The 21,207-nt window shown below is 39.6% G+C and overlaps 9 protein-coding genes and 2 non-coding genes across 12 annotated transcripts; 5 read left to right on the plus strand and 6 right to left on the minus strand.

Moving 5' to 3' along the window:
- The first annotated feature begins 319 nt into the window (after window positions 1–319).
- On the plus strand, window positions 320–2,098 carry LOC108052333 (zinc finger MYND domain-containing protein 10 homolog). The gene is made up of 4 exons (XM_017134714.2): window positions 320–1,165; window positions 1,226–1,415; window positions 1,480–1,919; window positions 1,980–2,098. The coding sequence occupies exons 1-4, from the start codon at window positions 387–389 to the stop codon at window positions 2,032–2,034; spliced, it is 1,464 nt and encodes a 487-aa protein (XP_016990203.2). The 5' UTR covers window positions 320–386; the 3' UTR covers window positions 2,035–2,098.
- Window positions 2,092–3,669, minus strand: LOC108052335 (40S ribosomal protein S12). Its single transcript, XM_017134716.2, has 4 exons — window positions 3,608–3,669; window positions 3,489–3,531; window positions 3,147–3,281; window positions 2,092–2,483 (listed from the first exon to the last, which is right to left on the minus strand). Exons 2-4 carry the CDS (start codon window positions 3,503–3,505, stop codon window positions 2,216–2,218), a joined length of 420 nt encoding a protein of 139 aa, XP_016990205.1. The 5' UTR covers window positions 3,506–3,531; window positions 3,608–3,669; the 3' UTR covers window positions 2,092–2,215.
- On the minus strand, window positions 2,563–2,633 carry LOC123037459. The gene has a single exon (XR_006417504.1). It is a non-coding gene; the product is annotated as a small nucleolar RNA U18 (small nucleolar RNA).
- On the minus strand, window positions 3,362–3,432 carry LOC123037460. The gene has a single exon (XR_006417505.1). It is a non-coding gene; the product is annotated as a small nucleolar RNA U18 (small nucleolar RNA).
- Window positions 3,670–4,586: 917 nt separating the features above from the next.
- On the plus strand, window positions 4,587–7,674 carry LOC108037770 (adenosine kinase). Of its 2 annotated transcripts, none has more exons than XM_044457902.1 (3): window positions 4,587–4,823; window positions 5,873–6,356; window positions 6,818–7,674. In XM_044457902.1, exons 1-3 carry the CDS (start codon window positions 4,807–4,809, stop codon window positions 7,352–7,354), a joined length of 1,038 nt encoding a protein of 345 aa, XP_044313837.1. In that variant the 5' UTR covers window positions 4,587–4,806; the 3' UTR covers window positions 7,355–7,674. The 2 variants fall into 2 exon arrangements, with proteins under 2 accessions (XP_044313837.1, XP_044313836.1); XM_044457901.1 differs by lacking the exon at window positions 4,587–4,823 and adding an exon at window positions 5,671–5,795.
- Window positions 7,675–8,293: 619 nt separating this feature from the next.
- LOC108037760 (protein-S-isoprenylcysteine O-methyltransferase) lies at window positions 8,294–10,057 on the minus strand. The gene is made up of 3 exons (XM_017114406.2): window positions 9,687–10,057; window positions 9,257–9,628; window positions 8,294–8,797 (listed from the first exon to the last, which is right to left on the minus strand). Exons 1-3 carry the CDS (start codon window positions 9,924–9,926, stop codon window positions 8,510–8,512), a joined length of 900 nt encoding a protein of 299 aa, XP_016969895.2. The 5' UTR covers window positions 9,927–10,057; the 3' UTR covers window positions 8,294–8,509.
- Window positions 10,058–10,458: 401 nt separating this feature from the next.
- On the plus strand, window positions 10,459–11,182 carry LOC108037768 (39S ribosomal protein L20, mitochondrial). Its single transcript, XM_017114413.2, has 3 exons — window positions 10,459–10,648; window positions 10,712–10,920; window positions 10,976–11,182. The coding sequence occupies exons 1-3, from the start codon at window positions 10,562–10,564 to the stop codon at window positions 11,130–11,132; spliced, it is 453 nt and encodes a 150-aa protein (XP_016969902.1). The 5' UTR covers window positions 10,459–10,561; the 3' UTR covers window positions 11,133–11,182.
- A 490-nt stretch (window positions 11,183–11,672) lies between these two features.
- Window positions 11,673–12,620, minus strand: LOC108037769 (10 kDa heat shock protein, mitochondrial). The gene is made up of 3 exons (XM_017114414.2): window positions 12,492–12,620; window positions 12,143–12,304; window positions 11,673–12,076 (listed from the first exon to the last, which is right to left on the minus strand). Exons 1-3 carry the CDS (start codon window positions 12,492–12,494, stop codon window positions 11,930–11,932), a joined length of 312 nt encoding a protein of 103 aa, XP_016969903.1. The 5' UTR covers window positions 12,495–12,620; the 3' UTR covers window positions 11,673–11,929.
- A 471-nt stretch (window positions 12,621–13,091) lies between these two features.
- LOC108037765 (MICAL-like protein 1) lies at window positions 13,092–16,467 on the plus strand. The gene has a single exon (XM_017114409.2). The coding sequence runs from the start codon at window positions 13,289–13,291 to the stop codon at window positions 16,346–16,348; it is 3,060 nt and encodes a 1,019-aa protein (XP_016969898.2). The 5' UTR covers window positions 13,092–13,288; the 3' UTR covers window positions 16,349–16,467.
- Window positions 16,468–16,930: 463 nt separating this feature from the next.
- LOC108037766 (cullin homolog 1) lies at window positions 16,931–19,414 on the plus strand. Its single transcript, XM_017114411.2, has 3 exons — window positions 16,931–17,085; window positions 17,171–18,808; window positions 18,876–19,414. The coding sequence occupies exons 2-3, from the start codon at window positions 17,180–17,182 to the stop codon at window positions 19,248–19,250; spliced, it is 2,004 nt and encodes a 667-aa protein (XP_016969900.2). The 5' UTR covers window positions 16,931–17,085; window positions 17,171–17,179; the 3' UTR covers window positions 19,251–19,414.
- Window positions 19,415–19,446: 32 nt separating this feature from the next.
- Window positions 19,447–20,691, minus strand: LOC108037767 (zinc finger protein 268). The gene is made up of 3 exons (XM_017114412.2): window positions 20,395–20,691; window positions 20,077–20,338; window positions 19,447–19,913 (listed from the first exon to the last, which is right to left on the minus strand). The coding sequence occupies exons 1-3, from the start codon at window positions 20,582–20,584 to the stop codon at window positions 19,538–19,540; spliced, it is 828 nt and encodes a 275-aa protein (XP_016969901.2). The 5' UTR covers window positions 20,585–20,691; the 3' UTR covers window positions 19,447–19,537.
- Window positions 20,692–21,207: the final 516 nt, after the last annotated feature.

Consider the following 21,207-nt stretch of genomic DNA (forward strand, 5'->3'; position numbering starts at 1 on the left):
GAAAAGTAGCAAAAGACAAAATATTCTTGCTGCATCGAAATGAAATGATCGCACACATGCACCCCTGTATGAGAATGCATGAACACGCATACATACAAAGCCCAATTCAAGAGCAGGCCAACCTTCTTCAAAATGCGCGTCTCTGCGACTGAACGACCGAACTCGAGCGCGAGCGTCAAAATAAGAATTAGAACGAGAGCGAAAAAACCCGAAGGCACACGAAGTGTCGGGGCCTGCCGATTCCAGCACTGGGGCTCCCCGAGTGAAAAATTTTGTGACCAAATTCGTTGTATGAAATGACCAGTCTATATGTTGTATGGTTAGTGGTTGTTGGCAGGATAGTTTCTCCGGCTAACATTTCAGGATCTTAGCAACCGCTGCCTGTCATGGCAACACAATTTGTTTACTTAACCACCTATCCCAACATTACTAAAAAAAATTTCAAACAAACGGATTTGAAAAGTGCTAAAGAAATCAATCAGTTACGAGCGAAAATGGTGAATTTTGTGTATCCGGAGGAAATGTATTTGTTTGTGGAGAGCATTCGTCCATTTGATGTGCGCGACGTGGGCAGCACCAAGTGGCTGGAGGTGCACGAGATGATCATCAAGTTGAGCCAGCAGGCATGCCTGGAGTTGGCCCAGAATCGCGAGGAGGAGGTCAAGGAGTTCCTCATCTCACGGGACAAGCTTCGCCTGCTAATCCACGAGGCATATTGCGTGACCCTCTGGAAGACCCGAGTGCTGCCGCATCTTTTAGAGATCGATCCCAATCCTCAAGCCACTTTTCTCATCTACACGGTGCTCTACCACGAGGCTGCTTTGGTATCCCTCCTGGATGTTTGCCTCTACCATCCCAGTGGCTGTGAGACGTTGCAGGAGTCGGTGCTCGATTTGATTGACTATTGTGCCCAGGCGGTCTCCCAGGTTATTGGTCTGGTCAGCATGGGTTATCACGAGAACGAGTCCAAGCTGGATGTGGATGAGGCGGTGCTCACAGAGCTGGAGCGCCAAAAACGCGACTTTATCTATAAGATTGGGCTGCGATGCATCTCTGTATTGAATTATCTGGCGGATAATGTGTCACTGTTTCACCTGAGCGCCGCCCGTCGCCTCCTGGTGACCCATGACATTCCCTGGCTCATGGTGGATGTCTTGTCTTTCCGGTGAGCATTAAGGGTTCCAGATTCCAGATTCAATCTGACTAGCTTTTTGTATGAACTAAGACCCTGGCAGAGGAAGACCAGCAAGGGGCTGCAGAAGTTCATCGATGAGAAGTGGACCAATGTGGATGATGCCGCCAAGATTGTCAAGCCGGAGGCTCAGGCCTGGTTTTGTGTGCGCCAGCTTCTCCTAAATGCACAGATCATGGAGAACTATACTTTGAATGAGGCACGCTGCAAGCAGTTGAGCAAGGTGAGTTGGAGATTCCATTTTTATCCAAACCCAAACATTCCTATGATTAATTCACATTACTTAGCTGTTGGGCCTGATGCACGAGACGCTGATGGACCAACTGCCACCGCTGATCGAACTCAAGATGTTCCTCAGCCGCCTGACGCTCAGTGGTAACACGGCCAAGTCGCAGATTCTGCTGCTGGAGGACATCCCGCAGATCCAGGAGGAGCTGATGAAGGAGGTGGAGCGGTGCGGCGGCTTCTACCAGATTGCTCAGGATCAGGACTCTGTGTTTCTCAGCAAAAACAAGGAAGATATCTGCGCTATGGCCAGTCGCCTGAGCAAAGCCTACGGCACAGACTTACTCTGCGAGTTGGAGCAGAACATGGATGATCTTAAAGTGGAGGAGCCAAAGGATTGCGGAGCTGGGGGCGATGGAGGAGTGGAGCATAACTGTGCCTCTTGCCAGGAAAAGGCCAAAAAGAAGTGCGCCAACTGCAAGCAAGTGCACTACTGCTCTCGGTGGGTTAGATTTTGTTCTTCATTTAATCCTTTTATAATTACCAATCTCTTATTTTTCAGAGACTGTCAGCTCAAGGATTGGCCGCAACACAAGCTCGTCTGCCTTAAGAATTAGTTAGATCCCAGTGTTAATTACACATACGCTTGATTAATATAGAACATTCCAAAAATGTAAAAGGTCAACTTTTCTTTTATTTTCATCTGGATTCAGGTGCATTACGTTTTATTTTCAATTAGCGATAAGCTTAAAAAAATCTTTCACGTAGTCTCTCATTCAGCAGACAGGGGACAGCTGTTTAGCTGTTCTGCCTGAGATGGTCCTTAACCACGTCCAAAGCGGGTGTCTCCTCACCGAAATCCTTGATCACGACCACGGAGCAGCCGCACACCTTGCGGGGCTTGCCCTCCTTGTCGATCTTGCACAGACCGGACCATTCGCCCAGCTTCTTGTGCGAGTCCACGCGGATCAGGGGGATCTGGTGCTCGTTGCACAGGGCGGTGACCAGCTTCTTGTAGTTGGGCTCGTCGAAGGACTCGGCCAGGATGCACAGAACAGCCTGACGTCTGTTGAATTGAATAAAGGGAAATGGTTAGTATATTGTTAGCGGTTAAAGGTTTAATACAGTTTGCTTTACTGCTGACATTTACTCAGTAATTGGAAGGTTTTTAATCAATTTAAATTCATAAACACGGACCAATTAATTTCATCATAGACGCATCGGCAAAAGCAAGCTTATTAAGGTTGTAAAACACTTCTTAGGTTTTATATTTAAAAGAGTCCCCTTTTTATACATTATATATTATTTAAAACAACATCTATATTAAAAATTTTGAACACGTGGTTTTGAAGTTTCGTGTTTTCGTCGGATTTTCAAAATATTTATCTACCCACATTTACCATCAATTCTCTAAATAAAATGAATAATAGAATTAAGATGGAAACAATTACTATATGTTTAGGATGCTAAAAAGAACATGTATTTAAAATGGCTTGGTGATGCCTTTTTGGGACTACATGTAGTCTGAGCTAGGACCGGCATTTTCGAAAACGTGGTTTTTATGTTTTAGAAGATGGAGACTCTTTAAGGCATTTCTATCTAATTACCGTACAACTACAGATTGAGCTAAAATAAACTACAAAGTTGGCATTTATAGACTTCTGCAGATACACTTAAAACGTTAAGAAGTGGTTATACACCTTCATATCTGGGATATTGGACTACTCACTTGTCCAGGGCCTTGCAGGCCTGGTGGATGCCATGGACGAGTCCATCGGCGATCAGGGACTTCTTCAGAACCTCCTGCAGGGCGGTGTTAATGTCCATGGCGCCATCCAGAACGGGTGCGGCGGAGGGAACATCACTGCATTAGGAAAACAAGTTATATTAGCATTAAATCGTTGCTCAGACCCCTTCGCATCACAAAAACATAATTTAGCCTTGCTTGTTCAGTAATTGGAGAATTTATAATCAATGGAAATTCATAAACACGGACCAATTAATTTCATCAACAAGCGGTTCGCCAAGCAAGGCATAAATTGCGATTTTTGTCTATGAAATATCCACTTACACATCAACGTCGGCCATTGTTTAGCGGTTTGGGATACACTTCACTGAGAAATGAAAATATAAAGTTAGTATTAGCTGGGATGTCTCGCATTTTGGGGAATTATTTTTTCACTTCTGTACCTTTGGAAAAACCGGAAAGAAAGAGACCAAAATCGGCTGGGCGCTGGCGATGTGAGTTTTCAGCTATCGATAGTTGCTACATAGACGCATTTAAGATTTATCGATAGCTGTTTACAATTTATAATACTAATTTTTACGATATTACCATAAAATTTAATCAGGGTATTCCCCGTTCAGTACGATTTTTATTAATTTTATTAAACTATCATTTTGGTAGTGCGTATAAAAATCTTGTGGAAATATGATAATACCAAATAATTAAAATTCATATTGTTAATAATTAATTATGCATTGCCATCTTATTCGGAGGTTCATTACCATCTGCAAACTCTGCGTTCAGCTCCTTGCTAAAACAATTATATGCATTGATTTCTTTAATTAAAATTTTGTTTACAGTTTTGTATATATTTTAAGATCACTTTTCAGTCAAAGTAAGCTTGTGATATTCTATAAAAAGAAATCAATAACAAATTTATTTGAATTTCGATATGCCTTTTTGGCTTTAACATGCTCTATACCAAATATTTTATTAAAATGTTAGTTATTTAAAGGAGACTGAAGAATTATTAACTTTAATTAAGCCACATAATCATGACAATGCCATGTACCATATTAAACTAAGAGTTGAAAACAAAGTTATTTTTAAATGGCCCTATGAAAATGCAAACGGAGGGACAACTTATTGCCAATTTATTTTGGATATTCCCCAAAAGTCTAATGGCTTAATCGCTGACCCTTACAATTTAAATTCTGAAATTTCGCCAATTCAACAACCTCAAGGCTGAAAATACGTAAAAACTAGAGTTGCCAATTTATTTTAATTGCCAAAAGCCAAGGAAACTGTTACAAATTTCTGTTGAACTTTCAAAAATTATGTAGTCCACCATTAGTCAACATTTTTTCGCAGTGCATAGGAAAATTCCGGTTTTCAGTGTGCCCACGCGTTAGCAAAACATTGATTGACCCATGGCACCTGGTAACACTAAGATAAACAATCCCAAATTCCCAAAAGGCCGCAACTCGCGCTTCCGACTATAACCGCTATACGGAATTTCCTATAAATATCCGTGACTATATCTGACTCTCCCCCGGATAGCGATTTAATCGAGAGTTGAAGGCGCACCCTGGAGATCTGAAGTGCAATTACTACAACTTGTTTATGTTTACATAAGAAGGCAGTCAAGGCAGCAACAACAATAATGACGAGCACGCTACAGTAAGTTGTATCTGTAGTGGGGTTTTATTATTAACAAAAAATAAAGAAAAAAACTCAACATGTGCTCCCGATTCTCGCACATACACACACTATACATAATTGCCGAAAATTTACAGCGACATGTGAAAATTGTGTGCGCGTGTTTGCTGTCGTTATCTGGAATTAAGATTCTAGACTCTAGATTCTTGGTTCTCCAAATGTTGACCCATAAGATACAAAGAAAATGGGGGTACAGAGGTTTGGGGGTTTGCCGGGCGGTAAATGAATGAATTAATATATATATCCGGGCGTGTTCTTCGGCGCCACAACCTCTCGAGTCCGAAATATTCGGCTGATAAGGAGGCCGAATTCTTGCCAACAACTACAAATTGAATCGTAAACAAGACCACACTGGCGTCTCAAAAATGGATTATTGTTTTATTATTAGTTATAGGATGGTTTAATTTCGAAATGCTCGATCTTTAAAAATTAAAGAATCATAATCAGTTTAAGAAAACTCATAACGTCCCAAAATGTTATATTGATGTAAAAAATATTATAGTGCTAGGAACAATTTTAATTTGCTTTTATCGTTCGATTTAAGAAAGTTTTAACCAAATTTTATATTAGCTCTAAAACTAGATAATATTAAGATTAAATGTTGATGCTTATCTTAATATATTTTTAAACCGAGACGTTCAACATCTAATATTTGTGATTTGGTTTTAAAAAAAACCAGCTATATATTTGAAAAAATCAACTGGTTATAACCTACTCCCAACTTTTCTCTGTGTGACCTGGGCGTATACTTAATATTCCCACTTATAGTCTTCCTTTCGTTGGGGGTAGGGCTATATCTCTGAGGTCCATCGCCAGCTGATTGCGCTGAAAGCTCTTGCTGTACTCAAAAGTTGAACGGAATAGTTAATTGGGCGCATTAGCATCAGACCCTCAGGCGAGCAACATGTGCGATCGTATCAGCAGCAACGTTAGGTTCGGGGCTTCAATCTAGCGTCTCATTGAAATCAAGGAGATAATGCTTAAATTTCATTTGATTTTCTTTACCCTAGAGAAGGAATCCTGGTGGGTTGCGGCAATCCGCTGCTGGACATCTCCGCCGTCGTTCCTCTGGATTTCCTGCAGAGGTACTCGATGAACGAGGACGATGCGATCCTGGCCGAGGACCGACACATGCCCATTTACGGGGAGCTGGTCGAAGGCTACCGGGCTGAATTCCTTGCTGGCGGATCTGTGCAAAATTCGCTAAGAATCGCCCAGTGGATCCTGAGGCAGCCCAAGGTGGCTGTCTTCTTCGGATGCGTCGGTGAAGATAGGTACGCCGATATCTTGAAGGAGAAGGCCAGTTCTGCCGGATTGGATGTCCACTACCAGGTGAAGAGAGACGTGCCCACGGGTACCTGTGCCGTCCTTATAACCGGCACTCATCGATCGCTCTGCGCTAATCTGGCGGCGGCCAACAACTTCACCATCGATCATCTGGAGGAGCCCGGCAACAAGGCTCTGGTGGAAAACGCCCAATACTACTATATTTCGGTGAGTGCATTGCCTTTGTTTTGTAATATACCATAAAATCGATGACGGAAGTAATAACTATACAAGCGATTAGGTTATAAGCAGCGGGAATTTATGAGTTTCTTGATTGCCAATATGTTTCTGTGTGAATGCAGGCAAGTAAGACCAATCTTGAAAAGATTCCTTAGCATATTCCTTCCTAATTATGCAAATGAATTAATAATTACATTTACAAAGTAACAAAATTAATAAACTCAAAATTTAACAAATCTTATAAATATTTTTTAACTTACTTGATTTTAAGAATATAATTTAAATTCGAAGGCTTTTAAATAATTAATTTGGATTACTTTATTTACAACACCTGGGTGAACTTTTTTTAAAGGGGTAATATGTTTAAATATATATTTTTTGTAAACCACTATAATAGTTTCTTTAAAAGACAAACCAATATTTACCCTCTATCTCTTCCATTTCCGCAGGGCTTCTTTCTTACCGTGAACCCGCCGAGCATCATGCAGGTGGCGGCCACCGCCCACGCCAAGCAGCGACCGTTCCTAATGAACCTCAGCGCACCATTCATATCGCAATTCTACATGGCACCGCTGCTGGCCGTCCTGCCCTACGTGGATATCATCTTCGGCAACGAGGCGGAGGCACAGGCCTTCGCCGAGGCCCAGAACTGGCCAAGCGGGGATCTGCGCGAGATTGGCAAGCGACTGGTGGCGCTGGACAAACTGAATCCGGCGCGGCCGCGCATTGCCATACTCACGCAGGGCTGCGATCCCGTGCTGCTCATCCAGCAGGATTCGGTGCAGGAGTTCCCGGTCACAAAATTGGCGGTGCATGAGATTGTCGATACCAATGGCGCTGGGGATGCATTCGTTGGAGGTTTCCTGTCGCAGTTTGTGCAGGGCAAGTCGCTGGACGTCTGCATCCGATGCGGCAACTATGCGGCCGGGCACATCATTAAGAATCCAGGATGCACATACTCCGGCGAGCCGGAATTCGTCGAGTAAAGCCCGGATATGGAAGCTACCGAAACCTTAAACACACACGAAAATAGAGACAGAGGAGGCAGGCAATGATTTTGCAATTGTTAATTAAGTAAATGAGAGTGACTAAGACATTTTGTTAAAACACTGATAATTGTTTGTACATATAACCCACACACTCAGACACATACTAAAACATACACATGTGGATTGACATAAACAAATAGCGAGAGTGAGGCTTGTGTCTTATAGATAGAGCAATATTCGAATTTAAATTGATAATAAAACAAAAGTGACACACACGTGAGCGAAACACAAAAGTCAACAGTTTGCACAACTTAAAACCATTGTTTTGTCTTCCAGATAAGAGGTGTGAATTATCCAAAAGGAAGTGCATTGCCTCATCCTTTAATTTATCGGTTATCTTATCGGATTGTAATTGAAATGATTCAAGAAAAAGTAATACACTTATTCTCTTTGTCAGTAGATAATATTATCTAGCTTGTTAGAAAGAGTGAATAATATCAAAATATTTGTAGTAATTATCAGCTTAGATTAAACCAAATTTTGTAAAGATTAAATCATCTTTCCGGGTAGTCATAAATTTTCAGCATATTTGACAACCAATTGCGATAGATAAAGATTATCTTAGCAAAGAGTTATGTAGCTCCTGTAAACATTCAATAGACAACAAAACGTTAAAATCGGTCGTATAATACAGCTGTGTAACAACTATTATTAATGTCAAAAATATTTTATATGCAGATAAGGTTCATCGGGCGATAAGATTATCAGCAACCAAATTTGACTGGTTTATAACACCGATATTTCATATTGATAAAAGCGAGAATGCTAAATATCAGACAACTTATTGTCAGTAAAGGCCAGATGAAAAGCGCACAGCTGTGCTAGACCTTGCAACCTATAAGCCCCATAAATATACAATCCAGACCCATCAGCAGATTAGGTTATCAGCAACATGCTTTGACTAGTTTATGAATACAAAACAACATGCTAAATATTAGAAAAACTTATTTTCGAAAATACAATGTGCTTTTGCAATGTTTTTTTGTCTTTACAAAAGAGGACTGTTGTGTACGCTTTTTTCTTAAATCTTAAATAGAACTTTTTGTTTGCATTGGCAACTTGTTTGTGACATTGAACCCAAGATCCGTGGAACTAATCGAGCAGATAGCCCCGGATGAAGGGCAAGCCCGTTGGCACCCGCTTTTGATAGCGCACGTAGTCCGACTGGAAGAAGTTGAGCAGGGAGTACTCCTCGACGTAGATGCGATCGTGGAAGAAGAGCCAGCTGACCAGTGTGTAGATGCAGATGCAGATGGGGTTTAACAGCACGATCTGGGTCCCCACGGACCACCAGAACCAGCCGACGTATGACGGGTGCCGGCAGTAGGCGTAGATTCCGCTCGTTATTAGCTTGTGATCCGAGTGCTTCTCATTCTGGACCTACGAAGATTTATAAATGTTTTAACTGGACGTACTTTTACTTTTTTTGTTATTCTAATTAATGTAAAACTATTTTAAATGGTTTCTAAAACTTCATTATTATGACTTCAATTATTTTTCATAAAAATAAGATAGTTACTCTCTACTATTTTTTGAGAGACAATTAAGACCATATTTGGGTTTAACAAAATGTCTCTAATCAATGGGTTTGAAATAGTTTTTAGTTGTCCGACCGTATTTACCATAGCCAACGAACAACATTTCCTTAATCTTTGCAATTATATTCGAAAGTCTTTAACCTCCTAGTTCTCTGAAAAATGATTTGCTATTTTAATTGTTTCCTATTCAAATTAAGCCTTAATGTTTCTTTTAGTATAACATTCCTATGTATTCTAAAGTAATACTTTTTGAAGTTGTCCAAAGTTTCCGCCTATAAAAAATACAACTAAAAAAACTAACCAAATGTGTAAAGCTCCGTCCGGCTGTGATAATGGCCGCCTTGCGGACGACTTCGCCGAAGGAGCACAGGACCACGCCCGCCAGCCATATGTGTCCGAATCTCTTGAACTCCGGCAAGAAGTACACCTCCAGCGAGAACTCGATCCAGCTGGCAGCAGCAGCTAGTCCATAGTGCACTGAGTGGTTCAGCATGAAGGAATCGAGAGTTAAGGTGCGCGGATTGGCATATGCGATTACCAGGAACTCTGAGTAGTGAAAGAAGGACATAAAGCTGCCGTAGACGCCGAATTGCTGCCATTCGGTGGGTGCAAAGCAGATGACCAGCACACTAACGGCCATGGTGAAGCCCAGGAAGGAAGCTCTAATGGCCACCTGTGGGGAGAGATTGTAAATACACGCTGATAAAGTTTCTATACATCTAGTGACTCACCTGATAGTCGTGGTTCCGTAGCACAAACCGTATAATCATGTTGATCAGGGCGTAGTACAGAACAGGACCCCAGAGCACGGCGCCCCACACTTGAGGAACCAATCCATAAAGGATCTGCGGCACCGAGGGGATCAGGATCAAAGCTGCTGTGATTACAAAGCAATACAAACTTAGACGACCTTCGGCACATAGGGCTCCTCCAGTGCCGGGGCTGGGAACCCGAGGACTATTTGCACACATGATCGAAGGATCAGGACTCTTTTTGTGCTGCTCGTGTGCGCCAAAACACAATATTGCGGTTTTTCAAAACATTTGCTCGCTTCAATGCGTCGAAATGTAAATAAACCGGCAATTCCGATAACGATGGGTAGAACAGTAAATGCACCCTAAAAGAAAATGATAATTTAATTAACTTAGTTATTTACAAAGAGTACTTTTAGTTGTTGATTCAATTGCTTAAAATTCAATTGTTACTTCTTATCTTTAAATATAAGCATAACTTTTTGATTATACAGTTAAATTTCATTATACAATTCGTTATAGCCAATACCAACTGTTGCTTTACGCGATACTTTTTATTAGCCATATTATATCGATATATAAGAATTATACTTTTAAATAAATGAAGTAAAAAAATATGAATACAAATATAATTTTGTCCATTAATGGTTATTTTAAGCCCGTAACTAAACTTAAATATTTGAATTTTCATTGATTAAATTTATATGAGGCCACATAGCTTTTCGATTTCTTATCGATATCCTAATGAACAGCTGTTAACGGCGGGGTGCAGGTTATGTAAAATAAAAAGTAAAATTGCTAAGATCAATTAAAATAGCAAACAAATCGTTGCAACAGTTTAGAAGATATCAGTCATGGTGTTCTTGAGTCTGCCACTTTTGGTACGGGCCCGTGGTCCCGATGAATTCTGGAGAAAGAGACGCATCTTCAAACTGGCAGCAGTACGTTTTCCTAGCTTCCATCCAAAATAACAAAAATAAATCCGTAATATTTATATTCTCCAGCACTACAGGAGTCGCACCCGTAATGTCTACTCGTTCGCCATAAGGAGTGTACACAGGGCATTGGCCTATGCGACTAAAGGACGAAAGCTAAAGAAACTAGACATGGCGCAACTTTGGAGCACGCGCGTGGAGGCGGGATGCCAACAGTACGGCGTTGGTCTGGAAACCTTCAAGGAGGGCCTGGCTCGATCCGATATCCTGCTAAACAAGTATGTAGCAACAGGCGAAGCTAAATTTTATTTATTTAAGAATAATTCCCTTCAGGAAAACCCTCTCCGATCTGGCTATTTGGGAGCCGCGTTCTTTTGAAGCTTTAGTGAGGATCTCTCGAGAGCGGGCCGCCGTCGAAGGATTGCCGGACATCAAGCGGAGGTCGGCCTTTAACCAGGTTTACGGTCTGAGCAACCTGAAGCTGGATTAACTTAGCCTTAATTAGAAGTTCAAATATAAATTTTTGTATATTTTAACGAACAAAAAGTTGTATTATTTTGGATAACCTTTAAAAAACAACAGTATTCAATAGTTTTATTTTAACTCCACTATATCTCTGGTGCTATGATCAAGAAACGAAATGATATCCTTTTTAACTAGCAGTTACACAAACGGTAAATGATACAGTTTAACTTATCTATTGCAAATGTTATATCGGATAAGTTTTTGGCGCTTTATTTATATAACTCGCAGAAGGAGCTATAGTCTTATAAAATCAATTTCTTATTATCCAGAAAAAAACTAGTCAAAAATATCACTATTTCACATTTTTAGTTAATTTTTTGTTTAATTTACTCAATGTCCAATTAAGATTTATACTTTGTTGCAAAATCAGTGTCTAGGATTATATAGATTTTTTTGAAATATTAAAGTTCATGAGTTTTACAATTTAAAACTTACGTCAAATGATTAAATAAAAACCTTAAGTAGTTTTATCATTGCGAATTTATACCTTTATAATTCCCGTACATTTTGTATGCTCAAAAATATTTTTTGGACTTTATTTAAACCAAAATAAAATACTGAACAAACCATGGATAATATGAAAAGTATAACCTTAGACATTTTAACAAGTAACTTGAAGTTTATTGAATGGCGGTCCATGCGCAATGCAAACTAAAATATTGCATCAGCGTTTATTGTAGTTCTGGTTTGGGGTTTGTGTGTTACGTACTAATAGAAAACATAGAATTCATAGAATTGTGAGACGGGATCCGGGCTCGAGATCTACTCCAGTTTGGCCAGGATGTCGGATTCGCGGAAGAGGAAGAGCTCCTTCTGGTCACCCTCTAGGTTAACCTTGGTGCCTCCGAATTCGGGGAGCAGAACGCGATCGCCCTCCTTCACGCCAATGGGAATGTGACTGCCAGTTGTCTGCGGATTCGGTTAGATTACCAAATTAGATGATTCTCTAGACGGAGATAATGACGAAATACTCACGGCATTACGGGTGCCAGGGCCAACGGCCAGAACGGTGCCCTCGAGCACTTTGCCCACCGATTTCTCTGGGAGAACAATACCGCCTTTCGTCTTGGTCAGCGCCTCGGCCCTCTGGATCAGGATGCGGTCCAGCATGGGGATGATCTTCTTGATAGCGGCGGCCTGGAAAGCACGAAATAAGCCCCCCAACAATTAACCCATGTTTCATGTTTCTCTCATTGATTACACAACAGCCCGGCAAAAAAAAGAGAGATGGACCCCGAGTTCTGGAAGCTTCTTGAAAAACGTACTCCCAGTTGATTTCCATCTCCGTTTCAATGGCTTCTTAAGTAATATACAATTAACTTACCATTTTTGTTCTTAAATGCAAACTGGAGCGTTTGATAAAAGTTTAAGAGTGAACTTTTTACTTTACTACACGTGCCGGCGTAACTTCGATAGATGCGGGACTGCTAGTCGACAGTGTGACCAGGCGGTGCACGTAAAATCTAACCAAAGATTATACTATTCCACTACACTACAAAAAAAGTTTACCAGATATAACTAACAAGTTGAAAGTTTACCCCAAAAAAGATTATTCTTAGTACTAAGTAAAAAGTATTATTATATTAGTATACATTTGATTTGCTAATATTTCTAAAACGTTTAATAAGTTTGTAGGTTTTTAGACTTTGGATTCTATAAATTTATTTTTGTTTGGTAAATGTTTTCTGGTCAGCTGTCTGTTATACACAAGCTTTTTTAAGAGACAGCCAAAGAATATAGTGTAAGTACACAGTCCATTATCGCAATTTAAATATTTTTAAACAAATATAAAATATAATGATTTATTGTAAAAAAATATCGAAATTTAAATTGAAAGAAAGGTAACATATTTTCCGCGAAACAAATATATTTCCGATGGAAACTATCGAGGTATCGATATATTGAGACACTCCCACCACCGGGCTGTGTTTGTCTTGAATTTTTGAGTCACCTTTTTGCCTTGTTTACATTTAATGTAATTTCTACAAGATTAATCTAAATTAATTTTATTTCCGACTTAAGTGGCATAATGTTTCTTTGTTGCTTACCAAGTGCAACATTAATTTAAGCTGTTATCGTCCTAAAGTAATTTCCTGATAAGACAACAATTAACATATTAAAATGACCGAACGTCGTGGCACGCAAGGCACAAAAGCCCTGGAGTACTGGTGCCGAGTTATAACCCAAGGATATAATGGAGTTAAGATCGAGAATATGACGACTTCGTGGCGAAACGGGCTCGCCTTTTGCGCAATTATACATCACTTTCGACCGGATCTTATAGATTTCGATCAATTGAAGGCTGCTGATATCTATGAAAACAACGATTTGGCCTTTACTACGGCCGAGAAGTACTTAGGAATTCCCGCTTTGCTGGATGCAGCTGATATGGTTTCGTATGAAGTACCCGACAGACTATCCATACTAACATATTTGTCCCAGTTTTACAAGGTGCTCGGCAAGAGCCTCAAAATTCCTAAGCCGGAAGAATCGTTTCCCGATGAAAGTGAGCCGCCACAAAAGATTATGCATATTGTTGGAATGCCACGGCGTGATAAGTGCCAGAAATGTGAACTCCCGGTTTTTCTGGCTGAAAGAGTTCTTGTGGGAAAACGGGCTTATCATCGCACTTGTTTAAAATGTGCACGATGTGGTTCATTACTCACACCAGGCAGTTTTTATGAAACCGAGGTTAATAATATATATTGTTGCGAGACTTGCCCCGATGAAGAAAGCGAAACTGAATCAGAAATTGTAGAACTGAAGACATCCAATATTGACCCTGCTATTGGTCAAATACTTGTGGCTGCAAGTCCTGACCATTTCAACGATTATAAAAACAAGGAAGACCTGGAAGACAATAACAAGCCTTTAAGTACAACTGAGAACCCATTAGTCACTGAAACGCCGTCCAACTTAGATAAAGAAAATGAAGTTGTAATTGAAAAAACAATACCTTCTGAACTAAATGAAGACGATAGAGCAACAAGATCAATACAACCTGAAAATAATAAACCAATAAGTTCTGAACAAAAGGAAAATGAAAAACCAATAATTACTGAACAAACTATAGATCCAACTAATGATTCTGTAAATCCTGATTTACGACAGAAACCCAATACTTGTACAGTTGCATTAGACGAAGAAGATGGCATTCTTTCTGAAGAAGCCACGACTTTAACCACTGTCGAAAAATTAAATGAACCAGAAGACACAAGCTCAACGTCAGAATTACCTATTCCAGAACTACCGCTATCACCAATCCCAGAACTACCGCTATCACCAATTCCAGAACCACCGCTATCACCAATTCCAGAAAGTAACACTCAAGAAGATATCAAAACTGAACATAATATTAACTGTAATACAGAAAATGAAATTTTCTCTAAAACAGAAAGCTGCTCTAAGCAGGAAGAATATATCTTTAAACAAAAGGATCTCGAGACTCCCAAGGAGACCATAGAGACAAAAGAAACTGAAACTCACTATCCAGAGGATTTAAATCCTTTTAAAGACGATGATGATTCAAGTAAGGGTGCTAATCCTTTCGACAGCTCCGACGATGAAGTTGAGCTTTTAAAAACCATTCCACACCAAGAAGGCAAAGGAAGCATTCTGAAAAGAGATAAGGTCGTACCGCCCCGTCCACCTCCACCCAAAATAGGCCTAGCCGTATCTAAACCATCAGAAGATCAACATTCCAGCCCTACCCTTTCTCAAGGGAAAAAATTGCCGATGCCTACACCCAGAATATCTATATCAAAACCCGCAACTGCAGCAAACTCAATGACTCATCAAGACCAGAAAAATAACTTTAATATTTCCTCTTCATCTACGGAGCACTTAGACAGCTCGAGACCTTTCGACCGTGGTGCAGATGACCGTGGCTCAAGCGTCTCTTTGCCATCTAGTATTGCGCCTCGAAAGCCACTTCGTGCCTCAGGAGCGACTCCATTAAAAAGCGAGGATCTAAGTCCAACGACCAGCCTTAGTTCAATTACATCACCTACGCGGAAGAAGCGCCAAGCACCTTTGCCTCCAAAACAGGTCGACTTTGAGAGTGAACCAGGATTTTCCAAATTATCTGATGAACAAAAGGCTTTGTTGCATAATCAGCACAAGACCTATAATCAGAGTGATTCCACCAGAAGATTAATACCACTCGACCAGAGCTTACTCTCTGATGAAACAACAGAATCGAGCAACTACGAGGACAGCTTAAACACTTCAAATGTTGACGAAGAGGTAAATATAGTATATCGTCGCATTTTGGTTCCCCCCACTCAGCCCGAAAACAAGGAGGATAAAAAGACCCCGATCGTTTATAACGACTTTGATAGAAACGTAAGTCCTTTGGGTTACAATAAATCAACCCATGGTAAATGGAAACGTAGGAAAGGTCCAGCTCCAGCGGTTCCTATACCACCCCGAAAAGTTTTACAAAGGCTTCCGCTGCAAGAAATTCGACATGAATTTGAAATTATTGCCGTACAACAGTTAGGCCTCGAGAAACAAGGGGTTATACTGGAAAAAATGATACGAGATCGTTGTGAGCGCTCTTTAGATGCAAGGGAAAATACAAACGAGGAACCAGGTGCATCAACAACCGATGGTTCCGAATCTACAGACTCGCAGATAACAAACTCCAAGGAAGTAGAGGATCTTATATTGCAACTTTTTGAGCTGGTGAACGAAAAAAATGAATTGTTCCGCAGACAAGCGGAGTTGATGTATCTTCGACGGCAGCACCGTTTGGAACAGGAACAGGCTGACATTGAACACGAAATTCGAGTATTAATGGGTCAACCGGAGCACAACAAAACTGACTCGGATAAAGCCCACGAAGAAGTATTAATCAATCGCCTCGTTAAGGTTGTTGAGATGCGCAACGAAGTAATTGATAGTCTAGAGACTGATAGAGTTCGCGAGGCGCGAGAAGATATGAGCATTAAGAACCGACTACATATTTACAATTCAGAGCGCGAGGAACCAGCAATTCTGAAAAGCGCAGATAAGTCATCCAAAAAATTGTCAAAGAAGGAACGAAAGAAACTTAAGGAAGAAAATAAATTGGGCAGAGGGAAAAAATCGGACCTAGATAAGGATGTAGACGAGTCTGAACCAGCACCTGTTTTGGAAAAGGGAAAAAAGAAACGAAACTTGTTTTTTTTGAAAATGTGAACAAAGTAGGGCACCCTTTTGTATGTGTCGAACAATTATCTTTATTTTTATAAATTTATAACTTATTAAGTTTTTCTATTGCCATAGATGAGCATTTCAATAAATACAAGATCAAAATACATTTTTTTATTTAAAAATGTTTGGGTGATCCATTCCGGGAAAAAGGTGAATTTAATTTATGCAATGTTACAAATCTTCTCAGATGCTAATAATTGATTTTTAATTACAAAGCTTGTAATTAAGATAATTAAATTTAATTAATTTCAAACTTGTTTATTGAATGGGGAAAAGAATCTAAGCCTATAGAATAGGTTTTCCTCTAAAATACAAAATTTTGTCCCCTGTTCTTGTTATAATTCGTTATAGTGATGAGCTATAGAAATCTTCAATAATATAATTTTCGAATTAAGAAACTATTTAGATCTTGGTTTAGGGGATGTATAGAGTTCTATACGAACAAAAAAAAAGTTGAGGAAGATATGTGTAATAAATCGAAAGCTCTATTTTTTCTCTTGTTCTTCAGCTATCGATAGTTGAGTAACAAGGAATGACAATCGAGACTTGTCCATCTCTAGATTGATAATAGCTACGATCTGTTTTGGACAAAGGCATTATTAATCATTGATAAAACCTTTAATTACTTATAAATTTGCAGCCGGGTTTAATAATTTGCATTTAATAAACACATTTAAATAAAGTAAGCTACAGAAAAATCAGAAAAGTTAATTTTTTACCAGGTATGTTAGTTGGAATTTGCGTGATTCCCCTAAAATATACAGACCTTTTCTCATTCATATTCATATTTAATTTAAAATTGAACAGATATCAGCAATGAATCGTCGCGAAAGGCGTCTTGATTACAATGAAGGATTAAGTGATCTCTGGGATAAGGAGATTAACTTTTTGGACCAGATCTTCTATAAACGCATTCCATTTAATTGCAATGATCTCATTAAATTCTACGACTATGTCTACTATCACTGTTCGAGCTTTGTCCAAAATCCGAGTGTGCCTTGCCAGGATCCCGGAAGTCATCTTTACGAAAACCTAATCAGTTACCTAAATACCCGGCTTCAGGAAATAGCAGCTGAAATTGAGAACATCACGGAAGACGACCAGCTTATCATCAAATACGTCGAGTATTGGAAGCCGTATCAGAAAGCCTGTGAAGAATTGGACCGAGGATGTCGCTACCTCAACCAGAACTGGGTGAAACGGGAGCATTTTGAGGGCCACAAACATATCCACGAGGTCTACCGCATGGCCATGATTCGCTGGAAAGAGCTGGTCTTCAGTCCCATTGACAGGGCTCTGGTCACCGCCATTACCCTGATATTGAGCCAAACTTCCGGGGAATACATGAAATCCCTTTTGTACAAGGTGCTCCAATCCATTGTGGAGCTGTACGCCAGTGATGAGAAACAAGCCGTGACAGTGCCCAATAAACTTAACAACGTATTTACGGAGGAAGCGGTTGGTTTCTACCATTCGGAGACCCTGGCGGAGTTTAGAAAAATCATTTCATCCGATACTTACTGCGATTTAAAGCACTTTCTCAAATACGCCTGCTTAGCCATGCCAGAAATCAAACAGGGGGTCCAGTTTAAGGGAGTACTTAAGCGACACCTTGCTTTACAGCTGCAGAAAGCTATTTCAAAAGCATTGGGAGGCAAGGATTACGTAAATGCCTTCATGTCACTGCGCCACAGTCCTTTGGAACGGGCAATGCGGGATCACAAGGAACTGGTGGCCGTGATTGATCAGGTGTGCTCAAATTCAATAAACTCTATGAACCAGAAAAGGGATCCCATCGAAGTCCTTAACATACATTGCAATGAACTAATGACCAATAATCATTATTCTGCGAAGGCTGTTATCGAGGAATTTAAACGGATCGTTGAGTTGGTGGAATTCCTAAACGAAAAGGACAAATTCTTTAACCAATATTGGAAATATCTTAGGATTCGTCAAATCAACGAGACATCTACATCAGATCAAAATGAGTCCACAATGATTTCCCTGCTGACCAAAAAGTTTGGGTATGTTGCTACTTTTAGTCTATCGAATCAGTTGGCGGAATTAGATCGGTCCAGGGTCGTAAAGGATCAGTTTAAAAATTATTTGGATTGTAGGGATATGAAGTTAGGATTCGATTTCCGTCTTACGTGTTTTGAAACCAGGGGTGGCGATGACAATTTCAAGCTGATTTTGCCTACGGAACTGCAGCAAGCTGAAAAGGAGTTTTACTCATTTTACAGTCAATGCTATAAAGGTCGGAAAATTGAATTAAATTTCGAAATCTCCACCGGCGAGATGATCTGCCATTTGGGTCAGTCGACTCATATCCTTCAGGTAACTACTTTGCAAATGGCACTTCTTCTGCTGTTTAACCATCGGGAGAAGTTTACAACCGACGAGATAATGGACGTGTTGGGCACAAATATGGAGACCCTGGAGCCGGTGAGTCTATGGCCTCAATTTAAAAATCATTCTTGGGTAATTTGCTTATTAATTTAATTTAATTTAGGTTCTGAATTTTTGGAAAGAGATTGGATTTCTTGTTTCCAGCGACTTATCTTTGGAAGTAAACATGAATTTTACAAAAAGGAAGCGCCGTCTTAACTTTAACAAGGTTCCGACTAAAACTAGAAAGATCGAAGATAAAGAAGATGGTGAATTAAAATTAAGGCGCGCAAACCAAATGGATGCGGCTGTGGTGCGCATAATGAAGAAGCATAAGACTCTGGAACACTCGCAACTAGTTGGGCATGTTATTGAGGAGCTGAAAAATCTTTTCACTCCAAAAATTGGGTTTATTAAAGAAAGGATTGAAGCTTTGATTAATAAAGACATGGCCGGTATAGAGCGTTCAGGGCTCACCACCTACAAATATGCTTCCTAAATCTATTAAAATAATGCTGTATTCCAAAAATGTGTTATATTCTATTCCTTGGCTTACAACTATTTGGAATTTATTAGATAAAGCGAAAAAGTTAGAAAGCCATAATAACAATTTTTAAACTTATGTTTTCAATTACATTTTTATAATAAAACCGAAGTTTTAAACAATTTGTGTTTTGTTAAGGGGGCGCGATCAAAAGGCAATACTATAGCTTTAAATACGAATATAGAGAGTCCCTTTAATTAAGCGTATTAAATTTAAATATATAGATATGCAATATCTGTGTTTTATGCCGTTTCTTTATTCTCTAACTTGATGCAAATCAGTTCTGTGTCATTATTCTCTAACTTTATGCAGGTCAGTTCCGTACTATCGGACTCCGGATCTGGGGTGATTAATTCGGTCGCATTAAAAATCTCGGCATGGTGATCTCTGAGGTGCTTCTCCAGATGAGCTTCGTTGGAAAAGGCTATGGGACAATAGTCACACATTCGCTGATGTCGGATTCGCATGGCGCCGGCTCTGCGGCGAGATAACTTCCATCTTGGAGTCGGCGAGTAAATGAACTCGTAGTTATGTTTGGTTTTTGGAGTAATTGTTTTCGCAGGTTTCGCTGCCTCCAATTCTGGTATGCTCTCGCCCTTTTGCAGCCGAAGATGTGTTCTGCGAAATGTGACAAAAAATGTTGTACTTTATCCAAACCTAAATATTTTCATATAAATACATTTTTATATGTATATAATCACCAATTGGATGTATAATGATAATAGTTTTTAAACTATTAGCGAGGACTAAGGAAAGCTGATGAAATTGAACTAGAACTCACTTTAGGTGTATGACTAAAAGAGATTTGTAGCGGAACTTCCGGGGGCAAATTTTGCAGGGATATTTGTCGGCATTTATGTCCTTGCAGTCGTGGGTGGGAAACTCTTCAATCGAAAAAGCCTCAAAGCATTTTGAGCAGACTTTTGGTGGGCCTGCCAAATGATAGCTTATCTCCTCCTCGACCGGATCGGTCTCCTCTTCCTCATTCTGATCCTCCAAATGATACTCCTCCTTAACCGAATTCTGCTCATTCAGCATAACCACTGTAATATGGACAGATCGTTAAAACTTGATGGTCGATTCATGTTTCATATTTCACCCTCATAGAACTCAGTCTCCGGATAAGTTTCTTCAGCGGAATCTTCTGTTTTTATGGATCTCAAAGATCGTGCATCCTTACAATCGGGGGCACTTCCATTTTCTATTCCTGTTTCATGATGGTCGTGTTCAATTTTTATGGTCAGTTTTCTTGTCTTTCTTGGGATGGTTTTTCTGCATTTTCTTCCCATTCTTAAGCTCGGCCAGAATTCCAATATATAATATACATATGAGTAGATTTCATTAATGTTATTGACGTTCTTGTTTATTCTTCTTCTTCTTGTCTTCCAGCTGATTTACTGATGTTTTTTGGGGTGACCAAATATTACACCGGAGTCAAAACAGAAACAGATCGTTAATCGATATCGCTATTTAATTACACGTTCAAACATTTAAAATTAACTAAATAAGTTCGAAAATTAAATTCGGCAAGCCAAAGTGGATATACCCTTGCAGCTGTAACAAAAATTTATTATTCTTTTCACATGGTAGTTTGTTTTTATAAAGTTTATGAATTATTACTGGAGTAGATGTGTAAATTTTGCAAGCCAACAATGCAAAGGGTTTTTTCTAGGCATTTTTTTTCTTTCTTATGACAGCTATTTTAATAGTCGGTTTTGTTAAAATGCAATTATATTTTTAAAATTGTAAAAAAATGACTATATCTTAGAATAGGCTTATATAAATTGTTTTCAATTAATTCTCAGTCCACATTTACAGGTCTTGGAGACACTGTCCACTGTGGTTACCAACCAATCGTTTGTCCTTGCAACAACTTAAGTCTTAAAAAATATAATTATTTGACACTCATATT

Source organism: Drosophila rhopaloa, unplaced genomic scaffold (assembly GCF_018152115.1).
Source record: "Drosophila rhopaloa isolate 14029-0021.01 unplaced genomic scaffold, ASM1815211v1 contig_163, whole genome shotgun sequence".
In the NCBI taxonomy this organism is placed as follows: Eukaryota; Metazoa; Arthropoda; class Insecta; order Diptera; family Drosophilidae; genus Drosophila; species Drosophila rhopaloa.

Coding starts and splice junctions, on each gene's coding strand:
- LOC108037770 (XM_044457901.1), top strand. CDS start 5,767: ATGTGCGATCGTATCAGCAGCAACGTTAG. Junction 5,796..5,872: donor CGTATCAGCAGCAACGTTAG/GTTCGGGGCTTC, acceptor TCTTTACCCTAG/AGAAGGAATCCTGGTGGGTT. Junction 6,357..6,817: donor CCCAATACTACTATATTTCG/GTGAGTGCATTG, acceptor CCATTTCCGCAG/GGCTTCTTTCTTACCGTGAA.
- LOC108037766 (XM_017114411.2), top strand. CDS start 17,180: ATGAATCGTCGCGAAAGGCGTCTTGATTACAATGAAGGATTAAGTGAT. Junction 18,809..18,875: donor ATATGGAGACCCTGGAGCCG/GTGAGTCTATGG, acceptor AATTTAATTTAG/GTTCTGAATTTTTGGAAAGA.
- LOC108052335 (XM_017134716.2), bottom strand. Junction 2,484..3,146: donor GCCTGCAAGGCCCTGGACAA/GTGAGTAGTCCA, acceptor TCAATTCAACAG/ACGTCAGGCTGTTCTGTGCA.
- LOC108037767 (XM_017114412.2), bottom strand. CDS start 20,584: ATGGGAAGAAAATGCAGAAAAACCATCCCAAGAAAGACAAGAAAACTG. Junction 20,339..20,394: donor GGAGACTGAGTTCTATGAGG/GTGAAATATGAA, acceptor TCCATATTACAG/TGGTTATGCTGAATGAGCAG. Junction 19,914..20,076: donor CTTTTAGTCATACACCTAAA/GTGAGTTCTAGT, acceptor CACATTTCGCAG/AACACATCTTCGGCTGCAAA.
- LOC108037765 (XM_017114409.2), top strand. CDS start 13,289: ATGACCGAACGTCGTGGCACGCAAGGCACAAAAGCCCTGGAGTACTGG.
- LOC108037769 (XM_017114414.2), bottom strand. Junction 12,077..12,142: donor GCCCTGGCACCCGTAATGCC/GTGAGTATTTCG, acceptor CCGAATCCGCAG/ACAACTGGCAGTCACATTCC.
- LOC108037768 (XM_017114413.2), top strand. CDS start 10,562: ATGGTGTTCTTGAGTCTGCCACTTTTGGTACGGGCCCGTGGTCCCGAT. Junction 10,649..10,711: donor GCATCTTCAAACTGGCAGCA/GTACGTTTTCCT, acceptor TATATTCTCCAG/CACTACAGGAGTCGCACCCG. Junction 10,921..10,975: donor TCCGATATCCTGCTAAACAA/GTATGTAGCAAC, acceptor AATTCCCTTCAG/GAAAACCCTCTCCGATCTGG.
- LOC108037760 (XM_017114406.2), bottom strand. CDS start 9,926: ATGTGTGCAAATAGTCCTCGGGTTCCCAGCCCCGGCACTGGAGGAGCC. Junction 9,629..9,686: donor TACGGAACCACGACTATCAG/GTGAGTCACTAG, acceptor CTCTCCCCACAG/GTGGCCATTAGAGCTTCCTT. Junction 8,798..9,256: donor GACGGAGCTTTACACATTTG/GTTAGTTTTTTT, acceptor AAATCTTCGTAG/GTCCAGAATGAGAAGCACTC.
- LOC108052333 (XM_017134714.2), top strand. CDS start 387: ATGGCAACACAATTTGTTTACTTAACCACCTATCCCAACATTACTAAA. Junction 1,166..1,225: donor GTGGATGTCTTGTCTTTCCG/GTGAGCATTAAG, acceptor GTATGAACTAAG/ACCCTGGCAGAGGAAGACCA. Junction 1,920..1,979: donor CAAGTGCACTACTGCTCTCG/GTGGGTTAGATT, acceptor CTTATTTTTCAG/AGACTGTCAGCTCAAGGATT.